The following is a 12601-nucleotide window of genomic DNA, read 5'->3' on the forward strand; positions in this document are numbered from 1 at the left end:
GGCGTTCATGTTTAGATAGCCCGACCGGCTCACCTCCTGACGAGACTCTTGAGCACGTGAGCGAGGTAGTCCCGCATGGCGCGCGCGTGTGGCGCGTGCTCGGGCGGGCGCGGCAGGGCGGGCAGCAGCTTCGCCAGCACTATGACGACGCCCGAGTGCACGACCCACGCCTCCCCGCTCGTGGAGGCCGTCGAGAGGTTGAGGGGGGTGGCGCGGCCCGCTGGCTTAGCCTGCGAAAACATAAAGAGAGTATAAAACCAATTTTCAAATAGTAGCACTAGTCCGAACTTAATTGTAATCAATTTACTGGTGGTAAAGCTTTGTGTAAGCTCGTATGGGTAGGTACCACCCACTCATCAGATATTCTACCGTAAAACAGCAGTACTTGATATTGTTGTGTTCCGGTTTGAAAGGTGAGTGAGCCAGTGTAATTACAGGCACAAGGGACATAACATCTTAGTTCCCAAGGTTGTTGGCGCATTGATGATGTAAGCGATGGTTAACATTTCTTACAATGCCAATGTTTATAGGCGTTGGTGAGCACTTGACATCAGGTGGCCCATATGCTCGTCCGCCTTCCTATTCTATAAAAAATAATAATAATAATAATAATGATACCTCATTGATGGCAGAACTTTGCCTCGTCAAGCTGGGGGACTTTACGTTAAGCGAACCACAGAACGTTGGCTTGTCGAACGAATCGAGCGCAACGTCGTATAGCAACCGCAACACGATACATGCGTTCACAAAAACGACTGGTATATTATCTGGTAATCTAAAAAAGAAGCAAATACAAACAAAATATTTTAAAATAGGATCTTGTTTTAATATACCATGATAACTTACGTCATTTCTAATATATTTCCTGTAAAAAGGTCGTGAAAAACCTCGTAGAGTTCTGGGTCGCCGGGTTCTGTATCATTTTGTAACTCTGTATCCTCAGTGAAACAACCCAATAGTCGTATTGTTTCGTACAATGTTGTCATACAAATCTGAAATGTGAACACTTCGATTATTCTTGAACTTTATATAAACACTAGCGGCCCTACCCGATTTCGTCCAGATTGAGCAATTATCTTTTTTTATGCCAATAATAACTTTTATAGTTAGAAAATTGATGCTTTAGGTTACATTATTGAAATATTCGCAAGCATCTCTATTTTTTTTTAATACTTTGTCTTTGTCACTGGCTGACAATGTAGCTTTCTATAAGTGAAAAGAATTTTAAAATCGGTTAAGTAGATTTAGAGTTTATCCATTACAAACAAACATTAAAAAAAATCAATTTTTCTATTTATAATATTAGTATAGACATAGATGAAAAAAAAAATTAATATATATATATTACCTCATGATGAAAAAATTTGGCGTTAGCAGGTTCGAACCTCATCGCCGTACTAATAGTGTAGAATACAATATGTATTAATTGTAGCATATCGGAATCTATCAATTCATTCCCTTTAAGTTTACCTTCCAGCGAGACCAGTACACTTGTTACGTATACAAATCCGCTAACCTAGAAGTAATAACAAGAGTTGTACGTACGTTTAAATGTAATCCCTTGTATAATTATTATTATTTATAATAGCCTATACCAAACCTAAGAGAGACCTAACCTATTTTCAATGAAATTTGATGATAATTTATATAGAAAATTATGGTCGAAATACCTTTCGAAAAATAGTCCTTGTCCGATGTGAATCTCTCAAACAAACCAGTAAAGCTTTTAATATATGAAGTTTCAGTTTTAAGGCATCGTTCGGCGCTGCATGCATTCCGCACAGAAGCGCAGACATATCTTCTTCGCCCGAACCACTCACTATTAACTCTCTCACCACGCCTGAGAAATAAACAAATATTAACCATAAATGACGTGATCAAAAGCTAGCTAGTGTAGCTAGAATGGACAAGATAAGAAACGAGTATATCAGAGGAAGTCTGAGAGTAGCACCAATAGTTGAAAAGTTGAAGAGTTATAGATAAGCGTGGTATGGACCGACCAAATAAAAACAACTGTTGGCGGTCCCTTGCATGAATGCACAAGGCTTACTCGTGAGGCGAATAACATCTGCGCCGAATAATTCATAATACTTCATGGCGACCACGACCGCTCTGACAAGAGTGTCACGACGAAGAAGTGACATGGACATGTGATGAGGAGGGATGAAAGGCATGTCACCAAAATTGAGTAGGGTGATGAGTATGTATGTTGATGGATATAGGGGACGGGGGAGGCCGAAGAAAATTGTGATGGATGCGTAAGAAAGGATGTGTATGAAAGGGGTAAGTGCTGAGATGACGAGTGACGGAGAGAAGTGGAAGGAAAACACATGTGCCGACCCCACGTGGTCCCACCACGAAAGGGCAGGAAGAAGAAGAAATGACGTGATCAAACTAATAGTTAATACAAATATCACAATAATAGTTTATACTGATAATTTTGTTCGAGTTTTTTTTTCGGATTGACGTAAAAAGTTCTCCGATTGACATGGAATTATCGTGTTATTTTAATTTATAGCTTTAGGCCAGTTCGCTTATTATGTCTCTGATTTTTGAGAGAAAATTATTAGTCCGAGCGTTATTCAAGCGACCGCTGCGAAAACTATAACAAAATGTAAACTATGTATGAAATGTTTATTGATCTCCAGAATATCTACTGAAAATCCCTAATAGCATATATTTATTTAATGAATGAATAACAGTGACCATTTCTATGATAAAAATAAAATATTATATGATATGGAAAAAATAAATTATTTTATACATCCATCACAGTGTTAAGCCTCATCAGAATAATAATAATAAGCATTTTCTTCTTACTACCTATACTTTGCAACTACTTGGTTAGTTTTAGAGATTAATAAATAAATAATTAAATATATTTGAATAAAAAGCCGAGATGGCCTAGTGGTTAGAACGCGTGAATCTTAACCGATGATTGTGGGTTCAAACCCGGGTAAGCACCACTGAATTTTCATGTGCTTAATTTGTGTTTATAATTCATCTCGTGCTTGACGGTGAAGGAAAACATCGTGAGGAAACATGCATGTGTCAAATTTCGTTGAAATTCTGCCACATGTGTATTCTACCAACTCGCATTGGAGCAGCGTGGTGGAATAAACTCCAAACCTTCTCCTCAAAAGGGAGAGGAGGCCTTAGCCCAGCAAGGGGACATTAACAGGCTATTACTGTTACTATTTGAATAAAAACATGAACAAAAGATGTATGGGTGCGGTAAATGGTATGTATTTTCATATGTCCGGCGGATAGCTTGACTCGATACACAATTATACATATATTAATACTTTTAATTATGTTATTAACTTCAATATTTAAAAAAAAGATGGCGTACAAGTATAAGTAGGGACGCGTAGCTTGTACGTAGCTTTATAATGTAATGGCTATGTATAATTAATGCTATTTATTATAGAACAAACCTAGAGCTTTACTCCTGCACGATTCGTGCACAACCATCCCGTGCACGCACTTGGCGCCGCCGCAGTCCCGGAACACGTTACAGTTGTTCACGTTCCCATTCAACAAAGCGGTGAGCCCCTCCATCACCAAAGCCCCGAGTTCTTCTTCCTCTGCCTCCGAATTGGGATCTTTAATTAACGAGTCCTGTCTTGACTGCCTTTTTTTCCTCTCGGGGGCCTTAGGAGAATCGGTCGATTTATCGGTCTCCTTTTTAGACCTCTCTTCCTCGAGCAACTGTTTGTCCTTAAGGAAAACTGCGTATCGGGAAAGGCACGTCACGAACACCTCCAGCATCCCAACTTCTCGATAAACATCTTTAAATATAACGTTGTGTCTGCAAGCAAATTTTTTTGTAAAAAAAAGCAGTTTATATATTTAATGTTAAACTTTTCATTGAAACTAAGCTGTACTTACTTTAAAATATTCAATAGTGTCTTTATGCATAATATACTACAACTTCTTGATCTATTCGCTTTCAATAACAACGAAAGTGAAATCAATTCCTTGCACGGCACAAAGTTCAACTGAAATACTATAAATTCCAGAAGCTCAAAAAACTTTTCTTGTATCTCGGCATTTTTCGTATGTATCCTTTCTGAGAACTGGCTGAGCGTGTTCTGATTCTCCAATATGAAGTAGTTGGCGTTGTCCGCGTGGTACACGCTCGATATCGCGTCGAGGATCGTGCAGCAGAGAGCGGGTGATGTGGATTTCATGAACACTGATTGTAACACCTGCCAAGAAACATACATTTTTCAGATTCCTTATTTACCGAAAATAAAAACATACTCGATTTAGTACGTTATTAAATTATCTCTATAGAAATAAATACTGGTGCTCAATCGTAAGCAGGATCGAGTACATTAGATTTTTAGACCTCGCAACACTGAATTTGAGGCGAGTGAAATGCCCCAGAGAGTTAATCACGTTCGTTCCCCTACATCCCCTCCACGACAAACGTGCGTCATTTTCAGACCATTACTCACTCCGTTCCGCACATTACAGGGAACCTGTTCAATTAAAGTTGACTTTGGATAAGTCCACAGACAAGAGAATTAGACGTTATTCTTTCATATATATAAATATATCTCATACACAAAAAATAAAATAAATTCTGAATACTTTATACTGGGCACTGAATACTACTACATATAATACCTTAAAACACAATTCTAGTTCCTTTACTGATAAATAGTTACACAATTCTTGCAATGTCCTTTTTTGTCAAATCTAAATTACTGATTTTAGAAAGAGACAAACCGACACGTAACGCTGCTAAAAAACGCTTATTAGTAAGGTCATAGGTATATAAAGTAATATACAGTAGCATTAACAGCCTGTTAATGTCCCACTGCTGGGCTAAGGCACCTCTCCCTTTGATGAGAAGGTTTGGACTTTATTCCACCACGCTGCTCCAATGCGGGTTGGTAGAATACACATGTGGCAGAATTTCAATGAAATTAGACACATGCACATCACGATGTTTTCCTTCACCGTCAAGCACGAGATGAATTATAAACACAAATTAAGCACATGAAAATTCAGTGGTGCTTGCCCGGGTTTGAACCCACGATCATCGGTTAAGATTCACGCGTTCGTTCACCACTAGGCCATCTCGGCATCTAAAAGTAATATAATGTGATCTAACCTGAAACGCTTGTACATTTCTGACAGCCTGTCCAGGCGTAGATGGTTGCGGTAGCACGAACCCTTGCAACTGGAACAGTTCCGTGTTGGCCCTTGTCGGTCGCAGTTCAGAAAATCCACAAGCACATAGAGAAGATATCATGAGGACCAAATTTCTCAGAGCTGCTCGTGCTTCCGTCCCACTAACGCGTTCCTCTTCCAATCTAAATTTTAATATTTATTTAATATTCAGATAAATACATCAATTTTAAGTAGTATATAAAAATGTACTGGTGGTAGGGCTTTGTGCAAGCTCGTCTGGGTAGGTACCACCCACTCATCAGATATTCTACCGCAAAACAGCAATACTTGATATTGTTGTGTTCCGGTTTGAAGGGTGAGTGAGCCAGTGTAATTACAGGCACAAGGGACATAAAATCTTAGTTCCCAAGGTTGGTGGCGCATTGGATATGTAAGCGATGGTTGACATTTCTTACAATGCTAATGTCTAAGAGCGTTGGTGACCACTTACCATCAGGTGGCCCATATGCTCGTCCACCTTCCTATTCTATAAAAAAAAAAAAATGTATACAATATTCGTATTTCTGAAGGTATGCTAAATTTTACGCACATTAAAGCACAAAAAAAGCAACGTTTTTTTTTTTTTTTTTAAATTGAAACTGCTGGCGTAAGCTCTTAGCAGTATGTATTGAATTCGTATTAAAATGTCAGAAGTAACTATTTTTCTGTCGTTACTATACATATTTATAGTTTTATGTATAGTTTGCTTTTGTAACTATGTAAATATTAGGGCTTTAAGCAGCTTCTTCGGGTATTCTATTCTTATCGCACATTACTTACTTATATATAATAGACACACTGCACCGAAGGTGGTGACGTCAATATAAATATATTGATACAATGTACATAGAAATAGTTAATACGTAAATATATTATCTATAAAAGCAGAGGTGAACGAGCTCAATGCACGTTTTTATGGAAAATAATTTTAAAAAAGTGGACGGATTTTTCGTTCGTATTAATACTATACGATACACGTGGGCACATTTTAAAGTGTTGAGTTTTATTTCAAAACTGTAATCGTTAATATTAAAATATTACTAAGAAATACAATACTAACATTATATTATACTTTAGGAGTCAAGGAACGTCGACCGGGTCATAGAAGTTTGGATCTGATTGTCAGAGTTTGTGTACGTTAGTATACGTTGAATTTGTTAGCAATCTATGTATCAAAGATAAAACATAAATTAAATTTCTGGTACATGTTGAGCTACCCTCTTTATATGAGCATGCATAACATAAAAGTGTTTTTATTTTTACAAACAAAAATTTAAACAGTGCTTACCCAGATGTTAAATAATCGGGTACATCTTGTCTCTCATGTCTGTGGTAATAACAGAGAAAAATGTAAGAGGAACATACAAAAAAAAAATTAAAAAAAATCTAAGCAAAAAATTGGTATAAGCAATAATAACTTCTATGAAATTTACTCATGCTTTTTAACTAAGTTATAGGTGTGCATAAAAATACTTACTTCAGGAGGAATTCCGAGAGAAATAAATATCCTTGACAAGTCCGAAAATCGTCCAATAGTAATTGACTAACTTCACTGGAATCTTTTAAGAAACAAAACACTGCTACAAACATTTCCACTACCTGAAATATATTTTTTTTAAATTTATCAAAGTTAAAATAAAAATTAAAAAATTAGATGAAAATTTGCTTTTTTTTAAGGGGGATTAACATTGGCTTTAAGTTATTTTTGTATTACATCATTATAAGTCACGCCATGATTCCGAGCTTGCTTAAAATTAGTATAGAAATTTTACAACATTTTTGGTGAATTATTGCTAAAACTTGGTGCTTTGTGCAAGTCCGTCTGGGTAGGTACCACCCACTCATCAGATATACTACCGCTCAACACAGCAATACTCAACACAGCAGTATAGTTGCGTTCCGGTTTGAAGTATTGAGAGCTACAGGCATAAGGAACACCTTAGTTCCCAAGGTTGGTGGGGCATTGGCGATGTAAAGGATGGTTAATATACCTTACATCGCTAATGTCAATGGCGGTGGTGATCACTTCGGAATTTCAAATCTCTTTCCGATTTAATGCAATAATTTATCGCGTAAACTCCGCGACATGGCCTTTTACACCAAGGAACAGAATTATATAAAAGAGAAATATTTTTTAGTATAGATAGATATAAATAATCACCTCTAATGGTGTTAACTCAGGAATCTTTTGCATGTTTTCGATACAAAGGCCTACACAACCTTTATCTGTAAAAGAAATGTTATAGTAATTAAAACAATGAAACGTGTTACATTTATTTTTTAATTTATAAAAAAAATGAACATGCATGATGTAGTGTGAGGCACAGTATGGAAGTAAATACTCCAATGTGAATATTGATGTTAATTGAATAGTCATGCGCATGTGTCTTTTACCTTAATAATATTATATAACATATTGTATATACATTTATTATTACTATAAATGGGTAATAAGGTATTGCAATCCATCCGATATATTATATGCATTTCAAATGTTATTTCATTATCGTTTGTTAAAAGGATGGTGCTTGTTTGCCCGTAGGCGCACGCACGCACGCGTGTGTACGTGACATACGTGCTTGTGCGGACACAATTTAAGGAATTACTGATATTCCAATTTACCTCTTCGATTAAGCATACAGCTTGTGTTAAGAATGGGGCCGACAATAGCTCAAGGGGTCAGGATCGAACCTGCGACTTTTACACCGCAAGACGGCCCGTAAACTATTGCGCTATTGACGCTTATGCAATGTTTGTAATGTTAATATAAATTGTTATATTTTGATGTTATTCAATTTACTTCACTTATTTCGTTATATAACAATAAAACTGTACATTGAGTACATTAATAATCTTCTAGGGATATCAAAGGGGAATACTAATTTATTGATTTTTAATTTTGTAAATCGGTATTATTTTATAATCAAAACTTACTATTAATATAATGTACAACAGATTGAGTCAAGCCATGCCTAGACAATGTCATCAACACTTCTGCCGCAGACTTCCTCCACATCATATTATAGGGCGCACACCATGATGTTATTGCAGAGAATAACAAACTTAAATCATCTTTCCTTGCCAGTTCCTCGCATGGAAATGGATGACTGCAAAGTCTTACTAGGACCTGTTAATATATATAATAAATCATTGATTAAGAATCGAAGGTTATATATTCATTAATTATTCTGCCATGCATCTATACTTTGTATTATAGTTTGATCCTACAGTTGGTGTTATATCAAAGGCTCAATTTCGGTTTTATGTCAGAGAGGTTTTGAACTCTTCAAGGTGCCAGTGTTTATAGACGAAAATGACCACTAACTATTTGAAGTATTCAATCTCAAAAAGTATTTCAAATAAAATACTAAATACTTTCTTTTAAAAGATATTTAAATGCAAAATAGAAAATAGTTATTTTGTATTTGAATTTTAAATACAAGTATATCAAATAATGTCACATGTCTGTATATTTATAATATCATATCTTAAACTAATATGTAGTGTCAATTATCAATTTGACGAGCCGGTTGGCGTGGTTGGTAGAACACTTGCCTTTCACGCCGAAGTTTGTGGGTTCGATTCCCACCCAGGACCGACATTTGTGTGCATGAACATGTATGTTTGTCCTGAGTCTGGGTGTAATTATCTATATAAATATGTATTTACAAAAAAAAAGTAGTATATGTAGTATATCAGTTGTCTGGTTTCCATAGCACAAGCTTTGTACAAGCTTAATTTGGGATCAGATGGCCGTGTGTGAAAAATGTCCCAGGATATTATATTGTATATTATAATTATCATTTTTGCTGTTATATAAAAAAAATGTTCTTGTTTGCATAAAATGTCTTGTGTTTATAATTATTAAACACAAACCAATATAAATTTGTCATTTTGTACACTAATTATATTTTGCAGGTTTATAAAGGGAATAATAGCATAAAATAAATTAACCACTTGTTTGACTTACAAATTATGTAAATGTGTATACATATAAATATGGGCAATCTTTATAAATATTAATACAATTTAACATGTTATTTATGCATAACAATTTATTAAAGGTTTACTATATCAGAATAAAATATTAATTCAAATAAAGTCAAAAGATATTCATAGATAATATATGATTATTATTATCAAATTGGAAAAAAGATGTGGCTTTCGAAATTCAATAAATTTAGCGAAAACTTGTTATAAGGTGAAAGTTCCATGTCAGAAGACGATGAATAATAAAACTTGTAAATATTTATATATAAAACCTACAATTTAAAGCCATCTGCTTCTGTTATATATATTTTAGTATAAATATTACAGAAGTATATATTTTAGTGGATGCAAGGTGCTATACTGATTTACCTATGTATAAAATAATTATTTTCGATTTATTCATTTGCAGCGAATTATGATGCATGACAATTAGACTTAAGAATAAACTGGTACATTTATTGAGTTACAAAAGAGGTAAGAAAACATAAATAGGATAATTTAATAAGATTAGGCAGTTTTAAAAATAACTTACATATATTAAATGAACAATTAATAGGTTACTCACTTGAACAAAAATCTTTTGAAGAAGTATTCTTCTCTCTCTTGGTGTGAATTCACTGTTGTCATCTTGAACATCTGCCTCTGATTCAGGAATTTCCGGCAGATCAAAAAATAGATACAAGCATTTGACTAATGTGGATGGTATAGCTGCGGTAGTCATGACCTTTAAGGAGAAATAAATCAATTGTTAAGTGAATCTAGAACGACTTCCTTGACATTAAATATGACAATTTTTTCTGGATTATGATGAATACCATAGATTATTCAATCTCTGCAATAATCTAACATCAAATCTATATCAAAGTTGTTTGAATTTTGAATGAATCTGCTGTAATCAAGATGAATTATATAATCTAAGGTACAATGAGAAATAGAAGGTAAAAACAAATGTTATATGATGATGATGATGATCTCCTGACTGATTTGGCCTATGGTGGCCAATCTCAAGGAAGACTAGCCAACTAACGGGCCAAACTGAAGAGATTATAAAAATTTGAAATTCTTATAAAATTATTTTTTCAAACCTGAATTAATGATTGATCACCAGCTGCCAATAAGTTTAGTGTAGACAGAAGCATCCATCCATTGCTTGATTCCTCTGAATTCTCTATCTCTAGAAATTTTGCTATTGCACAACTAGCTGCTTCTGTACTTTGATTGCTAGCTCTTTTCCTTATTTCAGACACCATAAGCTTTGAAACTTGTTGACAAAAGGATAGTATGTCCCAAAATTTTTCATTCATTTCACTTGATGGACTTGTACCAAATACCTGCAATACAAAGATCTATCTTTACAATATGATAATTGCGAACTACAACTTTTAAATATATATTTGTACAACAGTGAATATGTATAAGATTTTAGTTGTAATGTAAAAGCTCCTTGGTTGAATAATGTATTTTTTGCCTGTTGACTTGGTCAGCAATTCAAGCTGAAACTGTAGATAATTTGTTACTCAGACTAAAAATACACTGCAGATACAAGCAATGATAATAATTTGATGTAACTATTGTTTTACTTGACTTTATTGATGCAAATTGTGTAGTTGGGACAAAAGGCAGATTTTATGCCCAAACAGATTCTCTATCAGTAGACCTTTAGAGAAATTTAGAGGTAAAAAAACTTTCTATTTTATTAAATGGTTTAATCGGTGGTACATCTTTGTGCAACTCTTCTCGGTAGGTACCACTCACACAAAATAAGAAATATGCAATTAAACATATCAATAAAATGAAATTGAAATCAAATAAGTATGTTTCCAAATGGTGTAATGTATGTATTTGTATTGTGTATCCATTTCAACCAACGGTATAATTAACTACAGATTGGCAGTAAGGAACATAATATTTTACAATATAAATACACTTTACAAAAGGAAAGTCGAAATTATTCGATAGATTCGTTACCTTACAAAAGAGAGGTAGCATGTTATACAATTTATCATCTTTTTCTGCTTCTGTCAATGGTTGTGGTGGATGAGTATACTCAGCAAAAAGTTTTTTTAGATGCATCAATCCCAGTTGTACGTGAGAAGACGAGCTAGCAGTCTCTGAAGGCTCCGCGGATGTTGAGGCGGACGCCCCACGCAATTTGCGCATTAGATTCATTATTCAAACGATTAAAAGCTTCGGATTAAAACATTTTAATAAAAAATAACTGAAATTAAGTAGGTGCTAAACACAACTTTTTCATTTTTCAGGACATATTTCACAAATTGCGAATGTTTATTCGGTACACAAAAGGTTTTTAGTGTCTCTGTTTTGAAGTTCACATATTTTATGATACGATAAAATGAATTATGGTTTGTTTAAAAATTATGATTATTTTTTAATAATTAAGCATTTAGACAATACTTTAATTTTATTAATATTAAAATCCACTGTACAAATATGTACACCCACAGCACTTTTCTTTTAATACTAAAAGAGATGTACCTAGTCTATTATCTTATTGAAAATAGGTTATCGATTAACGCAAAGTTTTACTCGATGTATTGAAGAGATGCACACCGATGTACGGATAAACCCAATAGGGTTTTTGTTGTTCTATTAATGTTGTTGTTCTATAAATAACGATGTGTTATTTATACAATAGAACATAAAAAAAATGTATATTTTGTTGAAAAATTAAATAAATACATAAATATGATATTTTTATGGCAAGAAATATCAATTTTATTTTAATATTGATCCATTGTTCTTTTTTTGTAAAATTAGTAATTTAAGTTTTTAACATATATTTATTAATATTAACCTTCAACCTCTTTTCTGTATTTCTAGGGATATACATATTAATATCTCTGCAAAAAAAAATCTTTAGTGCTGATTGTTACAATAATTTGGATTGCCCTCATCTCTAAAATAATCAGGTCAGTTGCTACCTTAACATCCCTTAACGTTATAGGAATTTCTTCCATTTTGAGACCTACATTTCAGGTTGAGTACTGCCACCGTTGGTCTAGTGGCTGGATGTAAGACCGCAAACCTAAAGTTTCTGGGATCAAAACCCAAGTCGGGCAATAATAGTTATTGAGTTTTTCTGTCAAAAATTCTCCATAGCAGCACGGAGCTCTGAACTCTTTCCGATCGTGTCTGATTGCCGCCTTATCGGATTATGAGAGTTATTATTTTTACGAAGAGAGAACGAGCAAATTGTCACCAGCGCCCATCTGATAGTAAGTGGTCCCCAGCGCCCATAGACATTCCTTACATCGCCAAATCACCACCAACCTTGGGAACTGAGATGTTATGTCCCTTGTACCTGTAGTTACACTGGTTCACTCACCCTTCAAACCGGAACGTAACAATACTAAGTATTGTTGCTTAGCAGCAGAATATCTGATTAGTGGGTGGTACCCACCCAGAC

At 34.6% G+C, this 12601-nt stretch overlaps 1 protein-coding gene across 6 annotated transcripts in view; it reads right to left on the bottom strand.

Moving 5' to 3' along the window:
* Positions 1-11521, bottom strand: part of LOC126771034 (WD repeat and FYVE domain-containing protein 3) — a 30375-nt gene extending 18854 nt beyond the window's left edge. For 4 of the 6 annotated variants that reach the window (XM_050490686.1, XM_050490685.1, XM_050490683.1 and 1 more), the window contains exons 1-15: positions 11143-11521; positions 10260-10505; positions 9740-9898; positions 8119-8311; positions 7346-7410; positions 6662-6783; positions 6473-6511; positions 5126-5327; positions 3892-4211; positions 3438-3811; positions 1671-1840; positions 1349-1516; positions 847-992; positions 619-775; positions 34-230 (exon numbers count right to left, since the gene is read on the bottom strand). In XM_050490686.1, coding sequence (XP_050346643.1) covers positions 34-230; positions 619-775; positions 847-992; positions 1349-1516; positions 1671-1840; positions 3438-3811; positions 3892-4211; positions 5126-5327; positions 6473-6511; positions 6662-6783; positions 7346-7410; positions 8119-8311; positions 9740-9898; positions 10260-10505; positions 11143-11343 — 2759 coding nt within the window. In that variant the 5' untranslated portion in view covers positions 11344-11521. The remainder of the gene's footprint in view (positions 1-33; positions 231-618; positions 776-846; positions 993-1348; positions 1517-1670; positions 1841-3437; positions 3812-3891; positions 4212-5125; positions 5328-6472; positions 6512-6661; positions 6784-7345; positions 7411-8118; positions 8312-9739; positions 9899-10259; positions 10506-11142) is intronic. The other 2 variants (XM_050490687.1, XM_050490684.1) reach the window with 1 other exon arrangement.
* Between the last annotated feature and the right edge of the window lie 1080 nt (positions 11522-12601).

This window comes from Nymphalis io, chromosome 10 (genome assembly GCF_905147045.1).
Source record: "Nymphalis io chromosome 10, ilAglIoxx1.1, whole genome shotgun sequence".
NCBI lineage: Eukaryota > Metazoa > Arthropoda > Insecta > Lepidoptera > Nymphalidae > Nymphalis > Nymphalis io.